A 26194-nucleotide genomic window follows, 5' to 3' on the forward strand; every position below is an offset into this window, starting at 1 on the left:
TTCCCCAGCACCAGGTGACCTGAATCCTGACCCTTATTGGCCCCTGGTCTATCTTACCTCAGCCCTTACCTTACAGGTGTGTAAGGGGAGGTAAGCCCGCCCCCTTTCCTGGAGCTAGACCTCCCTCATTACTCCCCAGGTGTGCTAGCTGAAAGGGGGGGCCTAGAAACCACTCCTTTCTGCAAGCATTCCCATGGGCTTGGGGGGCTTAAAACAGCCCCCTTCGCTTTAATTACAATTGAAACTGATCACAAACCTCCTATAGCCATATTCAAAAAGCCCCTTTTGTGTGCTCCCAAGAGTTTGCAGAGCATGATGCTTACATTGCAGCATTACAACCTCAATGTTTTCTACAAGCCAGAATGTGAAATGTATATCAGAGATAACCTGAGCAGAGCTACGTCAGATAATGTGGCACCTGGAGGTGAGCATGAGATTCATACAATTTTTCTGCTGCGACAGGAACAAAATTTCTTTGCTGATATCAATCAAGCGGACTATCTTAATGTCACAGATCAGCGACTACATCAACTCATACAGCACACTGACAGTGATGCAACTTTACAAGCTTTGAAGTCTATTGTTTTGAGTGGGTAGCCAGATGAAAAAGAGGCAGTACCTGGAATTATAAGGGAATAATGGTCTTTTAGAGATGAGATCAGCATATAAAATGGTATCTTGTACAAAGGTCCAAGGGTCATTGAGCCAAAGTCACTAAGAGCAGAGATGTTATTACGCATACACTTCAGCCATATTGGTGGTGAAGCATGCTACAGACATGCTCGAGATACTCTTTACTGGCCCAACATGCATGGTGAAATCAAAGACTTTGTAAGTAATTGTCCCACCTGCAATGAATATGCCCATTTACAACAAAAAAGAAACCATGATGTCACATGAGATACCTACACGCCCGTGGCAGATTATCAGTATGGACTTATTTAACTACGCAGGTGTAAACGGCGCTTTCGTCACTGCATTGGGTTCCACGCTGGAACGCATACGGCGTAATCAACGCTCCATTTGCCACACATGCCTTGCTGCTATAAACAGCACAGTGTTGTTACTATATGCTGTTCTATTAGTGTCGGCCGTAGCCGGACCACGCTACCACCAAACTACTGACCTTATAATCCCCTCAGCTGGAAACCATCGCAGCCTGGATCCATGCCACCATTAAGCTACATATTAACCTCTACCTGGATCCATGCTTTATGCTTACTGCTGTTACTCTGCGGACACCCTAAGATAACCACCACAAGGAGACCCTCCATTACAGAATCCCATTGCAGCTACAATATTCTGCTATTGCTGAAGAACTCTCATGCTCTGCAAATGGATAAGTACCATTACCACGTTACATTTATTGCTACTGTATTTGAACCTGGCTCAAGTTTATACTACCGCTGTGCTTGGGATTAGTTATTATGGTTTCATATAACAGTTGTCGCATATCTTAAAGGGGCATACACTCTTATACCATTTAATCTTCTGTTGCCTCTCTCAAGTATATGCTATCTGCATACAGTATTCTCATATGCTACATGCTTAACATTTGTTTTTAATAGTATACTGCCTCCTGGCCTGAATTACTGAACATGTTCGATATACCTTTTTAAAGCTAGGGGTTGAAGGTATGTTGTAATACCTCCTCCCTTAGTAGCTCAATGCATTCCTATATGTGATAGATATGATGTAGTGAACCCCCAAACTCTTTTTCTCTGATTGGAGTGACGCCTGGGATCCAGTACTGAAAATCACATAACAGAGAAGTGCATTGAAATCTTTCCCCAACTGCAGTTGTGGTTCACTCTCGTTCACCGTAGTTTGTGACAGCAGGCAAGGAATACCTGCTATTATTCGATCATTATTCAGACTTCTGGGAAATAGACCTTCTTCCCGACTTATCCACTGAAGCTACAATTAAGAGGTGCAAGGCTCAGTTTGCACGTCATGGCCAACCAGATACAGTGATCTCCGACAAAGGTCCCCAGTTTGCAAGCCTACAATTCAGAAAATTAGCCACTGAATGGAAGGCATGGATAGTAGTCTAGCACAAAAACTGATGTCAAGGAGATAAAAGACCTAATTTCCAGTATCAAATAGGCTGCTTGAACCCTCTCATACAAGGTGTTACAGAAAGGTTAAGGATTAGGAGACAAGTGTCAAAGGCATGATATGGCACATCGGCCAAAGATTTGCCAGAATTGAATATTGGGGAATGAATCCGTATGAAACCATTACCTGGAGATTGAACATGTCGTTGGAGATTAGGTACTTGTCTGCAAAAGGTTGCACAGCGGTCCTATCTTGTGGACATTGAAAGAACACTATCGCCGCAATTGAGTGGATTTGATTGTGGCAGAGCAGCCTAAATCTCAGTATCCTGTTGATAGATCAGACTCACGCAGTATCACAAGGACATGCTTACCCACTGACGGTGAGGCATGTACAGAGGCAATGCCTCATACCAACGGCAATGACAGTTCTGGGCAAGCAAGTATACCCGACAGCTGTCAAGCGCAGAGCATGCCAGTACATGATGAGAGGAGCCCAGTTACTTCAGAGAGGGCTAAAGGAATCCTTTCACAAGGGCCAGTCTTCACCCATAGTGGTAGATGTTCAAAACCACCTATGAGACCTAACCTATAGAATGTGTTATTGCTTTGTCTCTTTTGAATTTCACAATGTTCATTTATTAACACTAGAAGGGGGAGATGTTGTGGATGATAGGTTTCTTTAAATGCAACTCTATGGTGCATCTCTGTTTCACTTATTCCTGTGTGGTGTTTCCTGTTCCTACTGGATCTTTCAGTAAACATGACTTCTGTACAGTAATGGCTTGTGCTGTCTCTTCACATATATCACATCAAACATATGTGCGGGTTCATGCACAGATGTCTATTGAAATCGCCCCTAAAGTCACCAAAAGTAGTGCAGGAACTACTTTTGGGAATAGGTGAGGCACTGAAAAGTGTGGAATCGCACTGATTCAGAGGGTGCCTTTGCCAGTAATAGGCTCCAATTTGGCAAGATTTTACCTGTCAAATCAGCCCGATGTGAATGGGGGCTAAAAGCTACACAGCCTGGATTGACAAATCTCCCTTTGTGCCTATTGTATATCGACTGCCATCCTTGCCAGCTGTCAAAATACCCAACATGTGGTTGCTTCTGATCAGATGCATCTGCTTTTTGGCCAATTTTCCACCCTGCTCCTTTGACTTTTCATCTGAAGGATGTTCGGTAGGAGCCAAACTCAGGAACTGAATGTTTATAAAGTGTATGGCCAGCTTAGGACAAGAAAAGATACTATGGCATGTAAATGGTTAAACTTTTTCTTTTCCATTTTTTGTTAATAAGGGGAATAAGAAAGAAAGCTTCAAGAGAGCTCAAGCAAAAACAAAACCAGCTATGATAGTTAAACATTGAAATACTTTAGGAAAAATGTATACAAGTAGGGTTTCTCAAGACAGGAAGCTATGCATTATTAGTATAATTGTGTGATGAACGCAAGCACAGCTATATTTATGTTAACATTGTAGTGAGTTTAAGGAAATGTATGGAATTTTGTACATATTTATTTTGAGGACTAGGGACTGCTCTGGGCAGCTCCAAACACACAATGTTCAGTTAAAAAAAAAAAAAGTAAAAGCTAAAAAATTTACACTTGAATAAAATGGAAACAAAATCTTTCAAGTCTTCTGTAAACAGTAGATTATCAAATGGTTTGCCTGAAATGAGGTACTACACAATAGACAGTTATTTTTTCCCATTTATATTACCATATTATATGACTATATATGCATGTTTTATATTTAAATATTACCATTATTATTGTTATAGTATATGCAATATATATTGATCTATAGCTATCTATCTTTCCATCTATCTATATAGTATATTGGTACATACTCTATATATGGGAGCTCACATGAGGTATACTTTTTATGTAAATTTTATACATTTTAAAGCTTTCTAATCATTTTTGAATTTATGCAGCTTCCTCTTGTTTACTGATGTATGGCTCTGAATTTATTTAAAATCGTGGAGCAGGCTGAATATTTTTATTCCTGTCTTCCTTATATGATGTCACAAAGGAGTTGGCATTAGAAGTATGGTAATAAATAAAACAATATATGTTTATATCTGTAAAGGGAGAATCTCATAGTATATTGGACATATTATAACCATCCATCTAGGAAAATACACCATACAGGTTGAGAAATAATTTAGAAACAGCACAGCACATGGCCTTGTCATCGGTTTGCTGTCTCAAAACAGACAGTGTCCATCTTCCAATTTATTTAGTTCCATTGAGGACAGATTAATCATTATTACAATGTTCCATTTGTGAAAAGGGCATGCAATTGGTACAAAGCATTGCTCCCTTAAGCCACAAAATACTGACCTTTCTGAAGTTTCAGCTGCTGTACATGATATGACTAAGAACTATACTTGCAAAAAAGTATATAAATGTGAAAATCTCAGATTCAAATTGCATTTAATATTGTATTAAACTGAAACTACAGGAGTCATTATTGATCTAAGTATTAATGTAACTTGGGTAAATTGTTTCATTCCAATTTCCACTTAACATGCAGTGTGTTATGCCATGGCTGTCATTTCAAATTTGCTATACAGTACACCATTTCTCAAAGTGCATGCTATGTACCATTGGTGGTGCACTTTCTTTCTGTGATTGGTACAAAGCAGTGCTTGGCATCTAAAAGGAGAACTATATTAGAATATACTCACTTTAAATTAAGCATACACTAGAAAATGAGAATTTCTTAAAGTGAACATGTGTCTTGTCTAAGCAGGGCAAAGTAACAGGTTCACGTAAAGTATATCTTACCTCAACATTTCATATTCCTGAAATGTATCTGTTGTACCATGTTAAAAAGTTCCCTGTTATTTTTGTATTTCTTGTTTGTGTGATATACTGGACAGTCCCCCTTCTTTCCAGGCCTTAAAATGGCCATTGTAAGTAAAGAAGCATATCTATCCCAGTGTGGTCAGTTTTCTGGCTGTGCTGGGAGAACAGCCTTCCTATCCTACAAAGGTCAATGTTTACATACACACATACAATGTGTGTATGTAAACATTGTATACAAATGTTTTGTCTTGCATTTCTATTTTAAAATGACTGGGTCGCTTTACATGGGGAAAATTCACCTAAGCTTTAACTTCTAACACACCTTCCATGCTGCTACTAGTTTTTCCCTGCCATTTGCTCCACTGCCACTTCATTAAAAAATATAAAGCCCCTTGTATGTCATTAGCTTACACAGGACTAAGAACTATCTGCCACAGGAAGAAATCATGGGAAGAAAGCGATTGAGTCACATGCTCTCAATGTCCATTTTTTCAGAATTCTGATACACAGAAAAAAGCCTTGTTTATCCAGAAAGATAATGCTCCTAATTTTTGGAGATGTGGTGAAAAAAATCAGGAATTTATTCCATATTAATTTGGAGCAGTAAAAATGTACACAGCTTTTGGAATTCAGTGTCTGCTTTTTTAACCTCTTATGGGAAATTGACTTAATCTAACTTTATCTTACGCCTGCTATGGGGCTATTAGGTTTGAATTTAAACATCTATCCTATTCATTATGAAATAGTTGTGGCACCTATTCTTATTGCAGCAAGACTCGCACCAGTGAGTCATTGGAAATCTAATATTACCCCCCAACTTATCTATCCTTATCAAAAGATTGAACACTAATGGTCAATTTGAGTTAATGTTGGCCTATACGAATTATAACATTAAAACATTTATGAAACTCTGGCAAACATGGCTTGCACATCCTAAAGCTTCTAAATATTTTAGAAAGCAATTTTCGATGCATTACTAAATGTATACTCTATATCTTTTCCATTGAGACATACTTATTGTGTAGCTTCTAATTCCCTCTGTCTATTTATGTTAATTTACTTTGTAAACAGGTTATAAACATATAAATTCACTGTCTGACCCCAAATGGGGTAACAGGTATTACTTTTAGTAATGATACCTAAACTGTAGAAATCCAACACTGCTTCAGAGGTTTGGATACTTGACAATTATTCACCACTGTCTATTGATATTCTGGAAATGTTGTTGTTTCTTTGTGTTAAAAACATAATAAAAATGTATTAAGTAAAAAGAAAAAAAATGCCGTTTAGACTTGCATGATACATCTTTATCATACTATGAGTGTATTCAGCTTAGCAAGGAAAAGAGTGTGCAAAGTTAGCCAAACTTTTTGCTTTGCCTTGCATGAACAAATTACAGGTTTACTGAACTCCAGGTATGACCTTAATTGTATGCTTATATTGGTTCAGGTTGGATAAATGTAAGTACACATATCTCATACCTGAGTGACCACTGTGGAAGCTAACAATGTCTGTAGTATGCAGAGCTACAGTGATCTCCACATTCTTCTGGGTCCTGTGCCGAGGGGCTGCCCTACTGCACACTGACCACAGGGGGTAGCTCTTGACACTGCCACAATTATTTTTTAATTTTCCGTAAATTGTGACATCACACACCTCCTCTCTACCTCGTCAAATCAGCTATCACTGTAGTAGCATTGACTACTATAGTTATTTCCAGCTTGCCCAGTGTCCCATCTGTTATGAGATGTACATACTTACACTGGTTCAAGTATTACCAATGTAAGTATTTAAGTAGGATCATACCTGGAGTTCAGTTTTAAGCCAAAGACTGAAAAATGTGCACTGCTCTGTGAATCATTCGCCGTTTTTTTTTCTTTATTGTAAATGTTTAAGCTAACTGCAAGTATTTGTTTATTACAGATGAAACTCCAACAAACAACTCCCAGCTTGGTAAGTCAGTGAATCAGTTTTGTAAAATATAATGAAAACTGTACCATGTATTTCAGTATAGACAAATGTGCTGTGTTTGTGACCTGCGTTTGGGGCGTTGTTAAGTTAACACTGATACCCACTGCAATGCGTTTTGAATGTGTGGGAAACGTGGTATTCCCGCGCGGCATTCTGATGTTAAACGACCCTTAATTTTTTTATAAAGTGCTTCCCGACCAGTCGCCGCAGATTTACTGCGGCAGGTTGGCTCCCCTGGGCGAGCTATCATAGCTGTACATCAGCCGTTTTAAGACTACAAGGGGGTGCGACGACTGAGCTGATGCACGTGCTCAGCGGTCGTGATTTCCGCTGGGCCCCCGCGATCGCTCCACACAGAGAAACAATGTAAATAGACAGATCTCCGTTACATCAGTGGTGAGGAGACTGATCAGTTGTTCCTAATGAACAATCGGTCTCCTCCCCCAGGCAGTCTCACCACCCACAGTTAGAATCATTCCCTAGGACACACAATTAACCCCTTTATCGCCCCCTAGTGTTAACCCTTCCCTACCAATGACATTTATACAGTATTCAGTGGCTATTTTAAGCTCTGATCGCTGTATTAATGTCAATGGTGTCAAAAGGGTCTGATCTGTCCGTGGCAACATTGCAGTCCCGCTAGAAATCACAGATCACCACCATTACTAGTAAAAAAAAATAATAATAATAAAAATCCAATAAATCTATCCCCGATTTTGTAGATACTAACTTTTACGCAAACCAATCAATGCTTATTGTGATTTTTTTTACCAAAAATATGTAGAATTAAACATATTGGCCTAAACTGAGAAGGAAAACATTGGGGATATTTATTATAGCAATAGCACGACCGCACAATTGTCAGTTAAAGCGACGCAGTGCTGTATTGCAAAAAATGGCCTGATCATTAAGGGGCCAAATCTTCTGGGGCTTAAGTGGTTAAATAAAAAAACTACATCATTTTTTAGATTTGCCTGGTGTACTGTTTTAAAAGGCATTCTACTATAGCCATTTTCAAAACAGATCAAGAGTTTTAGGTACTGCCGCTTTAGTACTGGTAGCACATGGTAGTGGTCTGCTTGGGCATCAGTACCTTCAATACATAAAATGAACCCCCATAGTTTATGTAATCATTTAGAATCATCATCAATCATTTTAGGATTAACTAGGTTAAATGTTATGTTATGGAAAAACTAAGATATTAAGGAGTTAAGTTCAAAGCTTTCTCAGTCTAGCACACTTGTACATACTCTTTTCCTGTACTGAAATTACAATGTAAGCTTCTTCCAGTGTTCATTAGAAGCAACGAGTCAGTAAAAACTGTATGAATGTAGAGTAGATACTCGGGACAAAAACCCTATTCCAGCTGGATTTCTGGCTCTCAACTCTGACGTCACCTGGCTCCACCCCATGCGTATCGTCACTAATCATGTGACTTCATCAGGGTTGGTAAACCCCTGGGCAACATGATGCCAGAGCCAAGAACCAGAATTGTAACAGGGGTAAGGTGATTTGTCCTAAACATCTTCTCTACATTAATACAGGTTTTATTGTTTTATTAAGTGAATGCAATTTTAATACATTTTATGGTACTCTTTAACTACCGCATTATGGTGGTTCCTATGTGGCTCTGAGTCAACTTTATAGAGACCCACAGCAGTGCAGTGGAGTGTTAAAAGAACAGTGGGGTTGATTTACTAAAATTTGAGAGTGCAAAATCTTCTAATTTTAGCTTGTTAAATTAAAGCGGGGGTTCACCCAAAAAAAAAAAAAAATAACATTACATTCAGCTGAGTTGTCAGAATGACATTAGGCTGTTTTTTTTTAATTTCATTGCCGTACATACCGTATTTTCACCGCCGCTTCCGGGTAAGTAATCTGCGGGACAGGGCGTTTCTAATTGATTGACATCCTTCCGAACAGCGCATATAGCGCATCACGAGTTGCCGAAAGAAGCCGGACTGCGAGTCGGCTCTATACGGCGCCTGCGCACCGACGTTCGGCTTCTTTCGGCAACTCATAACGCACTGTATGCGCCGGTTGGAAGGATGTCAATCAATTAGGAACGCCCAGTCCCGCAGATTACATACCCGGAAGCGGCGGTTAAAATACGGTATGTACGGCAATGAAATAAAAAAAAAACAGCCTAATGTCATTCTGACAACTCGGCTGAATGTAATGTTAAATTTGTTTTTTTTTTGGTGAACCCCCGCTTTAAGCTGTGACAAAAAACCTGGAAACTGATTTGTTTCTATGCAGAGCTGCACCAAATTTTGTACTCTCCAGCTTTAGTATATTAAACCCAGTGACCCAGAAATATATAGTGGGCAAGTGGAGTGCCTGTCATAAACAAGGGGTATCCAAACAATTCCCAGAGAGGGGGAAGCACATTGAGACCTTAATTTTACTTATAGGTTAATAGATAAAGATGAGGTCACAACCTTTACTCACTGTGAGGGGGTATACACGATTTTTGAGATTGCACTTTGATTTGTTATCACGGTGTACAAGCATGTGTAGATTATACTGGAAGTGGATGAAGACACTATAATATATATAAAACAGTTTGGGCACTTATGTATTATAATTTCATTTACTAGTGTAAAATGTGTTGCTTGTGGGTAAGAATAATACATTGAGACACTGTGGTAAAGTGAATATATAAGGTTATTTAATATGCTCAGCCGCACAACATTGTATAATTATCTGTTTATTGATATTGGTCGGGAACAAACACCTAGGCGATTGCAACAGCTGAAGAGGGGATTGTCAGAAAGTTTTTATTTTATTATGTAGTGGCAGTGCATGAGTGGTTTGTTTTACTTTATGTGCATGCTCGGATAAGGGTGTGGTATAGATTTTGGGGGGGAGCCCCACGTAATTAAATAAAAAATTGGCTTGGGGTTCCTCTCAAAATCCATACAGAAACCCCACAAAAAAATGAAAACAAAAAATGGCACGGGGTCCCCCTTCAAATCCATACCAAAAACAAAAGGGCCTGGTATGGATTGAGGGGGTTCCTCCATGCTGTTTTTTTTTCGGATTAATATTGTGTTCAAATTTGATGAGATGTGCGATCCAGATGTGTTCCCATAGAAGGCAATGAGCCTGGAAATCATATCTGAATTGCACCGCAGTGTTCAGAAGACACACAGGATTATTTTTAAATTTTCAGAAAATTCACACTTCCGCTGTACTGCATATTTGTAAACCAGCTTTATAGAAAGCTGGTTTGGTTCACATGTCATGCGAATCAGAGTTAAGGTTAGTAGGGGGAAAAGGTCATTATTAGGGTGACAACACCTTCTAGGAATAAGTATTGAGGTTAGTGAATAAAACCTAATGCACTGTATATTCAGCTACACTTCTAAAAGATTCATAAGTTTAACAATTTCAACATATAAGTTAATGATGCCCAACTAACAATCCAGCAATTGCATGCCTCCCTGCTTCATGGAGAAATGAATTTCTAATGAATTTGCTTCCTCTTCCTGCATTCGCTCACTTTGTAGGTGCATTGGGAAATGAGGCTAAATTATATGGTTTACTCAATGCTTGACATTGATGCTTATACCAATATATTGGGGGTGTTACTATAACAGGCCACCAACCAGTAACTACAATCATTGCCAGGAACACAATGGTCATGACAGCAGGTATAGTCAGCATTGTTCATGTATTATTATATACATTGTTTACTTGTTTATTTTGCAGCTCAACCGCAAAACCCTTCGTTCAAAATGAACTCTGTGACCAGTGCCCTCATCTCAGGAGTAGTTATTCTTGGTGTCACCAGCTTTGGTTTTTTCATTATTTCTCTTGTCCTCTTGAACAGAAGGAAAAACAACAGCTTGGTTTTATGTGGCGTACGAAACCCAGCTTTCAACCAATGAAAAAAATTGCACTCTTTTTTTAAATATAAATTTAAAATCTTTGTGTACTGAAAATGTACAGTGTATGGATGTTTCATTAACATGTTACAATATCAAGCTAATGCTTTTTTTAAAGTTTTTATACTTAGCATGTGCACTGTATTAATGAATGCATTGACTGAGAAGCAAATATAGTTTAAGTAACAGATGTGATTTATCAATTAATGTTGAACGTGTTTTGCCTGAGCTTTTTATCTGTCTACACTACAGCCTGCCTAAACTAAGGAATGTTTTGATTAACAACAACATGACATATCCTTATATATCAGACATTCCTTGGTATTTATGAAAAGTATTTATTATATGTCTGTACGATGTTAATTACAGTAACACTTTTATCTGTTAAAGGGTTATCATAATAATTTTTATTAAAATGTCAGGTATTTTGTTTTTTTAGTAAGCCTGTATTGAAGTTTTAGAAACATAGCCATTATAAATTGTAACGGATGTATTAACTCTAGATATATAGTTTGCCTCTGTTCTTGCAAATGTACATTATACATCCAAGCCTTTTTTTTTTGCCAGATTCACAAAATTCTCATATCTTAGAGCCCTTTCACCAAGAACACTACTTTGTTAGACATTTTTTACTAATCTAAATGCAGACCATAGCTTTTAGTGGGCTTGCACATACATGCACATATATAATAGTAAATTAGCAATGTGTTTAAATTGGTATAAAAAAATTGTATTACTCAGTTATTTTGCATAAATGCAAATATGTGCAAATGATTGCATAAATCATACCTCCCCTACTAAACATTGTGGAATACATTTTTATGCAGGTAAACATGTACACTCCATGGACCATATTCCCATTTTTTGGGCAAGACTGACGGGGAAATCCAGGATTTATAAATCAGCATGCAAGGACTCGCTTAAAAAAAAAAGTTTTCCGAAACACATTCTGACTAGCATCTATTCTCACCCTCTGGTCGGAGCAACCCTGCATGCCTTTGATAGGGCGTGCAAAGTACACTCGCTTTTGAATACATACCGCCTGTCAGGGGTAACCCGAACTTTCCCCCTGGTATGGAAAGAGCCTTCCTAGCAGCAGAATGGCCTTACGCAGACATGCAGGCCAAGCTTTTTTTTCCAGAGGAAGGTTTCTCCGCCAGGGTGAACTTGCATCCTTGTTCAAAACAAAGTCTTTCCCCTTTTGGGCCTATTTCCAATTGAAGCATATCCTGGACAGTCCTGCGAATAGAGAGCTTTTCAAAATCCTCCACTGTGTTGGAATCGCTGTGTTCCAGTTCCCCTCCCCAGAGTCACCTAATCTCAGGGCTTTATGCCACAATGTTTGGGGAGCCTTACGCTTCACTAAGATCGAAGCATGCCTATTGGGAAGCTGAACTGGATACAGCAATTGATGATGCTGCTTGGGATCGAGTAAATTTGTACGTCCACAAGGGCTCCCTGAACGTCCATACTCAGGAGAACAGCTACAAAATCAAAACGAGGTGGTACAGAACACCGGAGATAGTCCACAAATTAATCCCGGCAGTGTCAGACCAATGCTGGATATGTTAGCAGGATCTGGGCACGCTCCTCCACATCTGGTGGGCGTGCCCATTGATTCAGCCATACTGGCACAAGGTGCATGAAGTGGTGAATGAGATATCCTTGCTTGCTTTGGAGTTCTCAACAGCGCAGTACCTACTCCATCTCTCAAAAATTCCCTGCAAGAAATACTACAGATCACTAGCTATGCATAGGATCAATGTTGCCAGGCTTTGCCTACCAGTCCACTGGAGGTCCAAGTTGCCCCCTTCCACTAAAGAATGGGTGTTGAGGGTTAACCAGATGGCAACAATGGAGGAGTTGATTTGTACCGCCCAAGACAGAATAGCACATTTTTCGGTAACATGGGCACCTTGGCTAGAATACCGAAACTTGCATCAGTTTTCCGAGACAATCCTTGAAAGGCGTACTAGGGGTCACTAAACCTCTCACATCATTGGGGGTTTACTGGGGGGGGCAGTTGGTGGCGATTCCACCCCCTCCTCACATATTCCCCCTGCAGTGCCTCCCTCATCTTCTATTCTCCTCTCTCCCTCAACCTGCTCTTGTTCCCCTACTTTTCTCCCCTCTTTCTTTTTCCGTTTTTTTTGTTTGTTTGCTTTATGTTGCAAAATATGGGTGGTCAAGTCCCGACATAGTTGTCGGGCACTACTCTTACTCTTTGCATGTTACTTAGTACTTACAACAGCCTTATTGAGTACCTTGACTGGTAATCTCCCATCCTCGCATGAGTCCAACGGGCCTGTAGTACACTGCACTGTATCCTCCTTGATAGATGATTCCCTGCCACTTTTGGTTCCTTATGTGACCCCTTTTTACTTATGAGGCCTGGAGGCAGTATTTTTGGGCTCATTCTTCCATGAATACTGAACCTTATGCCTTCCCTTTTGTTGGAACCATGTACTCATACATTTTGCTGTATGTTTTGTAGTACTATGTATATAATCTATGAAAAACTTTCAATAAAACTTTTGTGGAATACAAAAAAAAAAAAAAAAAAGCTTTCCGTTTAAAATGGCTAAATACACTTCAGGTGCATGAGACCAAACCTATAGTTCTCCAATTAGCAGGGAGCATGAGCTTTGCCGATTGCCCAACTATAGGGTTAACTCAGCACAGCGTATTAGCAGGAGGCAGGCTGTGCTACACAGGCTGTAGCTGCTTTCTGAAGAAATATTAAACTGAAATTTTTTGTTTTTCATGACTTGGAATGTATTTATCTGTGTTAAGCTGAAAGTTACAATTGGATTTTAAAGTAGATGGCTCTATTTTGCAAGAAAGTATATAGAATGTTTCCATATTAAGCATTTTGATAGTACCAGAAGTAAACTGAAAGTATATAGGAACTACCATTAAATATTTATATGTTGCATAGTGTGTCAAACAATACCAATCTCAAAATACAAAATAATTTAACTTTCTAAAAGGAAACAGAATGACCCCTGCTCCTCATACTCTATTGGTTGGCTTATTTGTCAGCTTCTTGCATAAAACAGATGCAAAGAGTGATCAGGGGGCTGGCTATGAACAGATGCAATATCAAGAACAAATGGCATGTTCTTGTTATATATTCAGCTGCTGTTGGAATATTAGGACTCCACACAATGTAATTTAGATGACATACTGAACATTAATAGCTTAAAGAGCAACTCCACTTTTGTTGAGGAAAAATAAACATTCCCCTCTGGTGATATATGTACATTGCAAGCATTTTAACAAACTTTGTTGAAGATTCCTACCTTTGTTATTCTAAAGAAATAGTTGGTTGTTTGTCCAGAGTGAATCTGTATGAGAGTAGTTTTATAACCATCAATCAGCTGCTGCGCCTGCAGGGCTCTAACCACTTCCATACCGGGCTTATTCTGGCACTCACCTCCTACATGCAAAAATCATAATTTTTTTGTTAGAAAATTACTCAGAACCCCCAAACACTATATATGTTTTTTAGCAGACACCCTAGGGAATAAAATGGCAGTCATTGCAACTTTTTATCTCGCACGGTATTTGCGCAATCATTTTTCAAACGCCTTTCTTTTGAAAAAAAAAATGTTTAATGAATTAAAAAATAAATAACTAAACAGTAAAGTTAGACCAATTTTTTGTATAATGTGAAATATGTTACGCTGAGTAAATCGATACCCAACATGTCACGCTTTAAAATTGCGCACACTCGTGGAATGGTGCCAAACTTTAGTACTTACTTCAGTTTAGAGTTACATAGGAGGTCTAGTGCTAGAATTGTTGCTGGTGGTCTAACGCACGCGGCAATACCTCACATGTGTGGTTTAAATGTAAACATCCCTTGTAATAGGAATATATCGTGACAGGTCCTCTTTATGGAGAGATGTTGGGTCAATAAGACCCCACATCTCTCCTCCAGGCTGGAAAGCATGAAATCATGAAAGAAAAATCATCGATCTCATGCCGACAGCCGCGATTGCGGCTTTGTTTACTTCTAGGTACCTGGGCGTGATGTCATAAATGTTGCGCCCGGGCCTCCGACGGTCATAGAGATGACTGGAGTCCATATGGTCACCAGTCATCTCTCCGCTTCCCATCCAACACCGGCTGATCGTTTCTCCGGGTCCCCGATTGCACGGGAGAGCCCGGAGAAGCACCAGATGGCAGCAGGGGGGATGTCCCCTCCTGTCTCCTATAAGAACGATCAAGCGGCAGAACTGCCCCCATGATCATTCTTATGGTGCACTGAATTGCCGGCTAAAAATAGTGATATCTAAATAATATCCCCACTGAAAGTCCAGGACGTCATAGGATGTCCTTGGGTGGAAAGTAGATAACAAGGAAATTGGCAGGGTCTACATCCCTTTAGATGTGATTTCCCATTGGGAGTATTCCACCAGAAATTGCATTATTTTCTGCAGGGGATGCCAAAAATCTGATTTGTATGTTGTGCAGACTTCTGGGAAAAATCAGTAAACTAATCTCACAAACAGGAAATAACATTTTTAGGGGGCGTTCATTACACCATCTGTGTATAGAACGCCTCCAGGTAGCGGATTGAAAAAGAAAAGCTAATTTTTAATAACATTCAATTACAATATGAATTGAGTTGCAATTGTATACGCTATATTATTATTATTATGTTTTTTTGATTATTTTTTAATCATTAAAGTGGAGTTACCCTTTAATTACATTTTCTCCAAAGAGGAGACCAATTGGCATATGAGTACCTTTCTTGCATATAAACCCTTCTTTTTTACTCTCTAACCTGTAATTTAATCCATTACATACACAATCATATGCGTGGAAGTCAGCACAACTTCACCTCTTTCACTAGGCTATATGATGTTTCCCATTCCAAAGTGAATTTTTCCATAAAGTCATTGTAAAGGCAGATTTTTTTTATCTTAATGTATTCTATGTGAAGCAGCCCCCCTCAGCCCACTTATACTTACCTGAGCCCCATCTAGGTCAAGCGAGGTTTCAGGATTGTCTCGGCTGCTGAGTAATCCTCTCCTCATTGACAGACAGCAGCACAGCACCATTGGCTCCCACTGCTATTAAAGTCAGTCAGCAAATGAGAGAAAGGTGGTGTGATTGGACTACGGCTCTGTCTCTGAATGGACACACAGAGCTGCGGATCGGCTCAGGTGCTCCCATAACAAGCTGCTTGCTGTGGGGGCACTCAACAGGAGGAAGCGGCCAGGAGCCAGAGAAGGGGAGGGTCTGGGCTGCTCTATGCAAAACCACTGCACAGGGCAGGTACGTCTGACATGTTTATTAGTGAATGAGATTAAGTTGTGCTGACTTTAATAATCCAATCATATGCAAGAAAAAAAGGATATGTTGGGAAAAGGCTGATCAGGCCATGCATATAGTGATTTTTTTTCCAGCTATAACCTGATGAACAGGCCAAAACGTGAACAGAGTATGGACAGCTGGAGGAGAAATGGAGCCACTCTTGGACAACAGCATTTTCAACATGTAGAGATGGATGGTAGTTTTAAATGCACCAGCAAATTTTTATAGACTTAATTAACAAACTAAAGCCTAACTTTAGCAAACAGATTTCAGCAGCATTTTATTCTGTTGGCATAAAGGTTTTACATACATGAATAATAGCTGACCATTGTTAACACCTCTGTCAGTGTTATATGGTTTGTCTCAAACCTCTGCCTGACACTTTTAATGGACAGCTTGGACTGGTAAAGTTAGTTGAAAAACAACATACCTACTGGTTGGTACCCAAGTGAAAATAAAGGAGTAAAAAGTTTAAAGAAAGCCAATGAAACTCCCACATTTAAATCCTACCTACATGTGTTGTATCCCTTTATCAGCAGCCCTCTTTCCTCTACAGCTTCCTAAGGCACACAAATATTCTGAGATTCAAAAGGCATGTGTATGTCTCATAAGGAAACATGTATTGGTTGTCATCCCACTTCTGTGTGCTGGAGGAGGGTCAGGGCCATCTCCCAAGATGCTGTGGTGATGGCAAGTGACTCAGTCAGAAGTGACTTCTGCAGATAGATGGAAAGGGTAGCAGAAAGTGCTTTGGATTGAGGCCACTACACACTATAGGAGCGATATGCTTTTACCGTTTTCATTTCAGAACTTTATAACCATTTTAGGATTGGCACGCTGCAATATAATAGCATCTTTTGAGTTTAGATACGATTTAGGATACGTGAAAATTCACTTTGAAAAATCAAAATTCACTTTGGAAGTGAACAAGCTCTATTTATATAGTACATCAGAGTCACTGTGGATCATTATGAGGAGATACATCAGATGCCTTGTACACACGTCCGTTTTTCTCAGCATGAAAAGTTTTTCCCCCGACAGGATTCTTCTCAAGCCTGCCTTGCATACACACTTTCAGGCCAAATACCGCCCGTCCAAAGCGCAGTGACGTACAACACGTACAACGACACTATAAAGGGGAAGTTCCATTAAAATGGTGCCACCCTTCGGGCTTCTTTTGCTGATCCTCGTGTTAGTAAAAGTTTGGTGAGAGACGATTCACGCTTTTCAGTCTTCGTGCTTTTCAGTCTGTTACAGCATGACAAATGTGCCATGCTCATTCCAAACGCTAGTATTACCAGAACGAGCGCTCCCGTCTCATACTTGATTCTGAGCATGCACGTTTTTTTTTTTCCTCGGAAAAGCATACCTACTGTCCGGTTTTCCCGGTGGAAAAAGACACAAGTAGTTCTCTTTTTTCACAGTTTTCTCATCAGAAAATTTACGATGGAGCATACACATGGCCGGTTTTCCTGACCAAAAGCGGTCATGGCAGTTTTCCTGACGGGAAAAACGCTTGTGTGTACGAGGCATAATGGCAAAAAAGTCAAATTGCACCAACTTTTCAAATTCCTTCTTTGGAGAACTACTTAATGCTTTTATATAAATGGTTCATTTTGTTCTTGAAAAGTATACTTCTGAGAAGTATAAAAATACAGTAGCATGAATAACCAAAGTTTACTTATAGCAGCAATTTGTAGCAATCTTTTGTGTTCATGCATTGCTTGTACATTTTTAAACTGAATACATCCTTTTTATATAAATACAATTCAGTAAACGTAGTGATATTTGTTATACCAGATTAACTAGCACTATATAAATATTTTAAAAGCAGTTTAATTCAACTGACAATTACCAGTTAACTTGCATGTTTAGAACCAAAGAGGGCTATTAACAATATAATTTGCTGTCCCATAAATGTATAAATACAGTGTCAGCAGGTATACTTTTTAGATTGCTATTATTGTCAACATGTTTTTTAATAAACAAGCTGTGATATCATTGCCTATTACTTTAGTATGTGTCTCGCACTATAGTAAGTAGCACAATTCACAGAATTTTAATATTAAACCATTCATTCAAGGATTTAAATTACTGTGTTGTATATTACATAATATTTGTTTTTTACTTTATTTTGTTTTCACATTTTGGCTCTAGAGTCTTTATCTCCTAGAAACATGAAAGTAAAACTCTTTTATCCAATACATGTTTGTGTGTTTTTATTGATTTCCTGCTGTGTGTGAGATACATGCCACTCTTTTAAAGTGACTAATCTCCAAAAGACTTAGGCCTCGTACACACAATAGGTTAACCAGAGGACAACGGTCCAAACTGATCGTGTGTAGGCCCCATAGGTTATTTTACCTTAGGTTAAAAAAAATCCAACTTGCTTTAAAATTAACGTATTGAATCCTAACCGATGGGAAAAAACCCATCGTTAGTAGGCACGTCCATCGGTTAAAAATCCCTGCATGCTCAGAATCAAGTGGACGCATGCTTGGAAGCATTGAACTTCGTTTTTTTCAGCACGTCGTTGTGTTATACGTCACCACGTTCTGACACGATCGTTTTTTTAACTGATGGTGTGTAGGCACGACGGACCATCAGTCAGCTTCATAGGTTAACCTATGACAACGGTCCTTCAGACCGTCGTCCTCTGGTTAACCTATCGTGTGTATGAGGCCTAAGTGGCCGTTATTGCTGATCTCCTGGAATGTCAAGTTTTGTTGCACTTATGTTCACCCACTTAAGTGCCTTGAGTCACTTACCTGTATTATGCATCTTCGTATGTTGACCCATGCTTCGTAATATTTTGTTGTTCTTTCTTTGAACGAATAAACATTTTGTACAAGAGTCACTGACCTGCAACAATTAAGCAGTCCAGAGACATCGGAGTAAAATTATGAGCCCTTGTACTTGCTCTAAGTTAGTAAATCCACAAGAGGGTCAAAAGGACAGCCAGACAACTAGCATTTTTGAAAATAGCAGCAGTCATTGACACCCATCGTTTTCACTTAGAAAAGATTTCATCAATTTAGCGCTCTTGAATAGATGGTACAATAGCGGTTTTTATTTTCCAGGATGTAAAGCTAAAGTAACTAAGCCCCCTGAAAAATGAAAATAATTTTTTTTTATGAAAACAATTTACCAAACTGGTATATACATCACTATTTGAACAATTGCAGTTTCCTCCCATACATTTTTATCCTTGCCTTGCTTTTCACCTGTAGACACTTGTTATCAAACCAACAGGAAAAATATGCAAGACCTTTAATGAGGACACCTGGAGGGCCCAACTTAGAGGAATAGAACCTGAGAAGACTTAATACTTTTTCTGGACCCCGGTTGGATTTTAACTTTTTAATTTTTAGTCTATTTAAGGGGATATCTATATTTCCCCCTACTGCAATGTAAATATCTCTATAAGGATGGCCTAACCTATTACAGTGGTCAGTTTTATCTGCTTTTTTTTTATTCCCTAGTCAAATCTGCATGCATTTTGAAAATTCATGACAGAGTTTAACACCTGTTTTCCCTGAGGAAGTGGGTTTTGTCCCAGTGAAACGCATTGGAAAATGTCATATGAAGCACCCTGAATGATCATCTGGGGCTACGTCTGATTAAAGAACTGCAATTGCATATGATGCCAATAGTCAATCACTGATGCCTACGTGTTTGAAATATCTCTACGTTTTAACTAAGTTTTTTTGCAATAAAAAAGTAACATTTTAAATGTATGGTGTGGTATCTTTAACCACTTCAGCCCCGGACCATATTGCGGGTCAGTGACCGGGCCCCTATTTTTTACTTTTTGCTGTAATAAATATCCCCAAAAATATGAAAAAAAAAAAATTTCCCCTCAGTTTAGGCCGATACGTATTCTACATATTTTTCGTAAAAAAAAAAAAAAATCGCAATAAGCATTTATTGATTGGTTTGCGCAAAAGTTATAGCGTCTACAAAATAGGGCATAGTTTTATGGCATTTTTATTAATATTTTTTTTTACTAGTAATGGCGGCGATCAGTGATTTTTATTGGTACTGCAACCTTATGGCGGACACTTTTGACACATTTTTGGGACCATTGGCATTTTTATAGCGATCAGTGCTATAAAAATGCATTGATTACTATAACAACGCCACTGGCAGGGAAGGGGTTAACACTAGGGGGCGAGGAAGGGGTTAAGTATGTTCCCTGGGTGTGTTCTAACTGAAGGGGGGGTGGACTGACTTGGGGAAATGACCGATCGCTGTTCATACATTGTATGAACGGACAATCAGGCATTTCTCCCCCTGACAGGACCGGGAGCTGTGTGTTTACACACACAGCTCCCGGTTCTCGCTCTGTAACGAGCGATCGCGGGTGCCCGGCGGTGATCGCGCCCACCGGGCACACACGTCGACACGCGCCCCTATTGGCTGATTTGCGAGATGACGTAATATTACGTGGTCTCGCGCAGCCGGCGGCTGGTCGGCAAGCAGTTAAAGTCTTATTAGCTTGGTTTTTGTTATTTGAGTGTCTGGTTTGAAAGGACGTGGTACCAGTAAAACCGTATAATTAACAGAAAATGCATGGCACAGTCTCCTTCCCTTCTTTTCTGCTTTACCGCATAGTACACCCAAATATTGTTGCTCTCTGGGTATATATCCTACACTGTGCTGCCTTCAAAAGGGCAAATCTGGATAGTGAAGCAAAGAGTGCCAGTGAGAGTAGCATCATAAAGCATGACAAGACCTATCCTGAAACCAGTCAATATTGGAACTTACTGATAAGAAAAAGCTGTGGACATCATTTACCCAATTGGGTTGATAATAATAATAATAATGAACCTCCCTGGCGGTATGATTCTTTCAGAAAAAAAGGTGCTGAAAGCAGGACCATTATTTGCAAGGAAATTTGGCGTTTTATACTGTAGGCCTGTAATTTTTAGAAATAACTCACTTAAATCTGACCAAACAAGATTCTAATAGGCATCCCGGGTATGACTTTTTTAAAAGCAAAATTATAAATTATAATATAATAAATAATTATAAATAATTATAACAAGTAGTAATATAATTATAATAAAAATGATTCAATAATGTAATCAAATCAAAATCACTGAAATTTGCTCAGTTGCAGAATTGTCGCTGTCATTTTTTTTTTTATGACAAATTCCCCACAAATCGCTATCGCACAATTCTGCAAGTGATTATAATTTATTATCGCTGTTTTTTAGCTGCTCTAAAACCATTTTTGACATAAAGGGACATTTTTGGTTGCTATGGACAATCTACAGTTTACAGGCAGAAAAAAAAAGTTTTTATTATAAAAAAGTACATGTAGGGCACTGGGCAGACCACTAGGGAAAAGGGTGTGTGTATTTTTTACATACAGTACTGTAATCTATAAGATTACAGTATACTGTATACAATGTGTTTGTTTACATTTTTGAATTTGGCGCCGTTCTCCGCTCCTGTGCGTCGCTGGATCTAGGGACAAGGCAAGTAAACACTCCCTGTGGATCCAGCGAGGCAAGCCCGAGTCTGACTCGGGGTTACCGCTCACAGCAGGAAAATCTAACCCCGAGTCAGACTCGGGAATACCGCCAGGCAGGTTAAAAACTCAAATGGGTAATTTAAAAATCTCTACAGTAAAATATTTGATGTCTGTAAAGTGAATATTTTTATAAGCACTCAATGATTTCTTGCTGCATGCAAAACCACCTAAAATTAATAATTTTCTTTTTCGGTGTGTCAGGCGGCGTGGATTTACATTGCGGGAATTTTTATTTTTTAATAAAAGGACTGTCTCGTCTTTTTTTTTTACCATTTTTGACACTTTTTGTGGAATGGTAGGGGTACATTCACATAGGAGAAGCCGGATCTGGGGGGTCCCCATTTTTTTTATTCTGGTGCAGGGTTCCCCTAATATTTATACCAGACCCAAATGGCCTGGTAATGGACTGGAAGGGGCCCATGCCGTTTTTTTCAATGAGTTTTGTGTATATTGCCAAGACCCGACAATTCATTACAGCAGTGATCAGTTTTAAATTACTTTTTTCCTTTAGAAATGTCATTTTGCTGTGGTAATGTTCTAAACACGGGAAAAATGTGCCACTTTACAGGCATACTATAGACACCCCCAGGCACAAAATTTAAGGAATATTTCACTTTTATTGTTTCACTTTAAGAATTATTAAAATCAATGCTCCTGAAAAACACCCGTTTTTAAAACGTATTTTACATTGCTACATGTTCCCTGGGTCAGGACCCGGGTCCCCAAACACTTTATAACAAAACAATGCATATAAGCCTTTAAAAGTAGCACTTTTGATTGGATTTTACAAAAGCGTTTGACATGGTTCCCCAGAAAATTCAGTTTGTAAATGGATGGAAAACTGGCTAAAAGATTGCATTTAGAGAGTAAGGATGAGCCGGATAACCCCCGGTTTGGTTCGCACCAGAACTTGCGAACAGGCAAAAAATTGACGAACACCATTAAAGTTTATGGGACACGAACATTAAAAACCAAAAGTGCCAATTTTAAAGGCTTATATGCATGGTATTGTCAATCTGCTCAAGGTACCTTATTCATCTTTATTTTGTCTGTTTCGGGACCATGACCGTCTGCAGTTTTATGCCCCCCCAGCGGGAATAATTTCCAGCCTTCCTCAGCCATCAGGGTTTAACATTCCATGGCCATTTTTAGAGCTGTAAAGTAAGTAATTTTAGGGTGTTTTGGTAATTTCCTTCCCTTGCATCCCTATTTAATTTATTGGAGTCATTTTGGATATATATTTTTATAGACATGAATTCTGCTTTTGGGAGAAGTGGAACCAAATCCACGAAATGCATCAAGCTTATTAATGCAGTTTTTTATCCAATCATGTTTGTATATTATACTGTTCCTTTGATTTTATCAAGCATGTGCAATAATGAAATTCTTACATGTCTATTATATGCTTATCAACTCATCATACCTGATATGTATCATGTCCCATGCATATTTATATAATTAAACCTTTTGTGATTGTGCAATTCATTTGTTTTTTCTAAACACACATCTCATTTAAAGTTCCAAATTCCCCCATTTTCCTAATGAACAGGGATGGAAGCATACAGTATGCTCACTTTGACCATATACTTTATTTAAAGGCCAAATTTCCTTCCTTTTATAGCTCCTCACTTCATTACACTTATTTTGCTTTATAAAGTGCCATTTGGCATTTAAATGGGGCAACTGCCCAATGCTCATGTTTAATACATATTTTTGGTGGTAAGGTGTGGTAAGCGCCCATCCACACATATACTTTTATAGTTTTAGTTGCACAGAATATTATATTTTATTCATATTTTATTTGAGATTTTATATTAGTTATGATCTACAGGTCTAAATGGCACCTAGTGAACACTTGAAAGTCATATATCAAACACAGTATACTGTCCCTTTAAAAAAGAAGCTGCATGGAGTGCATTGCCACTCCTTAAAAATGACATTTATGAATAAATCTATTATAAATATAACAGGTAGTCTTGCGAGCAACTAGAATACAATCGATGTAATATATGCAAGCAACTAACACACTCCCAATATAAATGTGCAAATAAAACGAAAAAATGATGCCGCGCTGGTGTTAATAAATGTATCCAACCATTTGGTGTCTCAATTCTCCTGTGCCAATATGAGTGCCATCATAATAACATATGAACAAACAATAATACAATACACTAATATAATACATTCATGTGTATTTCTTCTTATAATATAAAGCCTGTGCTTAAGAGCAGTAAAAGGTATTGATACCCCTTGGCATTTTCCACATTGTCATGTTACCACCAAAAACGTAAATGTATTTTATTGGTATTTTATGTGACAGACCAACCCAAAGTGGCAAATAATTGTGAAGTGAAAGGAAAATGAGAAATGGTTTTCATTTTTTTTTTTACAAATAAATATGTGAAAGTGTGGCGTGCATTTGTATTCAGCCCCAGAGTCAATACTTTGTAGAACCACCTTTCACTGCAATTATAACTGCAAGTCTTTTTAGGTGTGTCTCTACCAGCTTTGCACATCTAGAGAGACGCTGTTGCCCATTCTTTGCAAAATAGCTTAAGCTCTGTCAGATGTGATGGAAAGCATACGTAAACAACAGTTTTAAGTCTTGCTGCAGATTCCCAATTGAATTAAGGTCTGGACTTTGACTGGGCCATTCTAACACATGAATATGCTTTGATCTAAACCATTCCATTGTGGCTATGGCTGTATGTTTAGTGTCTTTGTCCTGCTGGAAGATGAACCTCCGCCCCAGTCTCAAGACTTTTGCAGACTAATGCCGCGTACACACGATCGGTCCATCCAATGAGAACGGTCTGATGGACCGTTTTCATCGGTTAACCAATGAAGCTGACTGATGGTCAGTCGTGCCTACACACCATCGGTTAAAAAAACGATTGTGTCATCGGTTAAAAAATCCGATATGTCCGCCGCAATATCGCAGGCCTGACAAAAAATAAATAAAAATAAATAAATCGCAGATCGCTGCCATTACTAGTAAAAAAAAAATCATAAATCTATCCCCTATATTGTAGGCGCTATAACTTTTGCGCAAAAAAATCAATATATGCTTATTGCGATTTTTTTTACAAAAATATGTAAAAGAATACGTACATTTTTTTTTTAAATTGGGATATTATTATAACAAGTAAAAAAGGTTTTTTTTTTTTTTGTTTATAGCGCAAAAAATTAAAAAAATCGCAGAGATGATCAAATACCACCAAAATAAAGCTCTATTTGTGGGAAAAAATATAATTTGGGTACAGTGTTGTATGACCGCGCAATTGTCATTCAAAATACGTCAGCGCTGAAAGCTGAAAATTGGTCTGGGCCGGAAGGGGGTTCAAGTGTCCAGTAATGAAGTGGTTAAGCACAGGATTTATATTATTATAAGTAGTATACATGAATGTATATTATTGTATTGTATTATTGTTTATTCACAACAATATTGGCACTCATATTGGCACAGGAGGAGAATTGAGACACCAAGTGGTTGGATACATTTAGCCAGGGAGGGTCTGGTGTGGATTTTTGGGGGTAACCCCACACCATTAAAAAAAAATGGCGCAGGGTTCCCCTTAATATCCATACCAGACCTGAAGGGCCTGATATGGAATTTGGGGGGGACCCCCACGCTTTTTAAAAAAAAAATTGGGTTAGGGGTTCCCCTTAATATTCATACCAGACCCATGCTTCTTTTTTTCAATGACTTATCTGTATTGCCGGGACCCGACAATTCATGATAGCCACGAGCAGTTTCAATTGACTTTTTCCTTTAGAAATGTCATTTTGTGCAGGGACTTTTCTAAACACGGGACACATGCACTAATTTACAGGCATACTATAGACACCCCCCAGGTATGAAACTTAAAGGAATATTTCACTTTTATTGTTTCACTTTAAGCATTATTAAAATCACCGCTCCCGAAAATGCGGCCGTTTTAAAACTTTTTTTTTGCATTGATACATGTCCCCTGGGGCAGGACCCAGGTCCCCAAACACTTTTTAGGACAGTAACTTGAAAATGAGCCATAGTTCAAAGGTCTGCATCATTAAAGCAATTCCTAAAGAAGTTGGCACAAAAATTCATGGGGATCACAAACCTCAAACCCACAAGATTCACCTTGAACCCATGTTAGTGGCAAATCCTAACCTTATTTCCAATATAAACCTATAGTTCAGTGAAACATTCTAAAATAACTTTAGGAGTGCCATACCATAAGTATAAGTGCCATAAGTAGACAATGCAAATACTTTTATATGATGATAGGGTACTGCCAAAGTACTCATAGAAATGAATTATTTTTTTCTAAAAGGAATTATCTTTGTTTACATTTATGTGACAACTGTAGTTTAGCAAGGCTGCTCCATAATATTTTTGAGATGGAGTAGTAGTTTCTGGAGAAGCTTTGGCGTGAGGTTCTTGGAGCTCTCTGGAAGTGAAGGTCTACTTGGAGCTTAACTACTGGAGCCAGTCTGGAATTGGTAAACTTGGGGCTCTGAAAACACTCCCGCTATAATTAGAATTGCTCATCCATATAGTGTATTTTTATGAAAACATATTACAAAAAGGCACAAACTGTTAAATTATGTATT

General features: G+C 38.6%; 1 protein-coding gene and 1 long non-coding RNA gene across 2 annotated transcripts in view; one reads left to right on the forward strand and one right to left on the reverse strand.

The window, feature by feature from the left end:
• The window catches only part of ZPLD1 (zona pellucida like domain containing 1), a 103157-nt gene extending 89112 nt beyond the window's left edge, over positions 1-14045 (forward strand). Inside the window, exons 9-10 of the mRNA XM_040336624.1 lie at positions 6800-6829; positions 10562-14045. Coding sequence (XP_040192558.1) covers positions 6800-6829; positions 10562-10740 — 209 coding nt within the window. The 3' untranslated portion in view covers positions 10741-14045. The remainder of the gene's footprint in view (positions 1-6799; positions 6830-10561) is intronic.
• LOC120926557 overlaps positions 1-14119 on the reverse strand; it is a 54108-nt gene extending 39989 nt beyond the window's left edge. The window contains exon 1 of the long non-coding RNA XR_005746956.1: positions 14040-14119. This is a non-coding gene — a long non-coding RNA (uncharacterized LOC120926557). The remainder of the gene's footprint in view (positions 1-14039) is intronic.
• Positions 14120-26194: the final 12075 nt, after the last annotated feature.

Source organism: Rana temporaria, chromosome 2 (genome assembly GCF_905171775.1).
Source record: "Rana temporaria chromosome 2, aRanTem1.1, whole genome shotgun sequence".
Classification (NCBI taxonomy): Eukaryota; Metazoa; Chordata; class Amphibia; order Anura; family Ranidae; genus Rana; species Rana temporaria.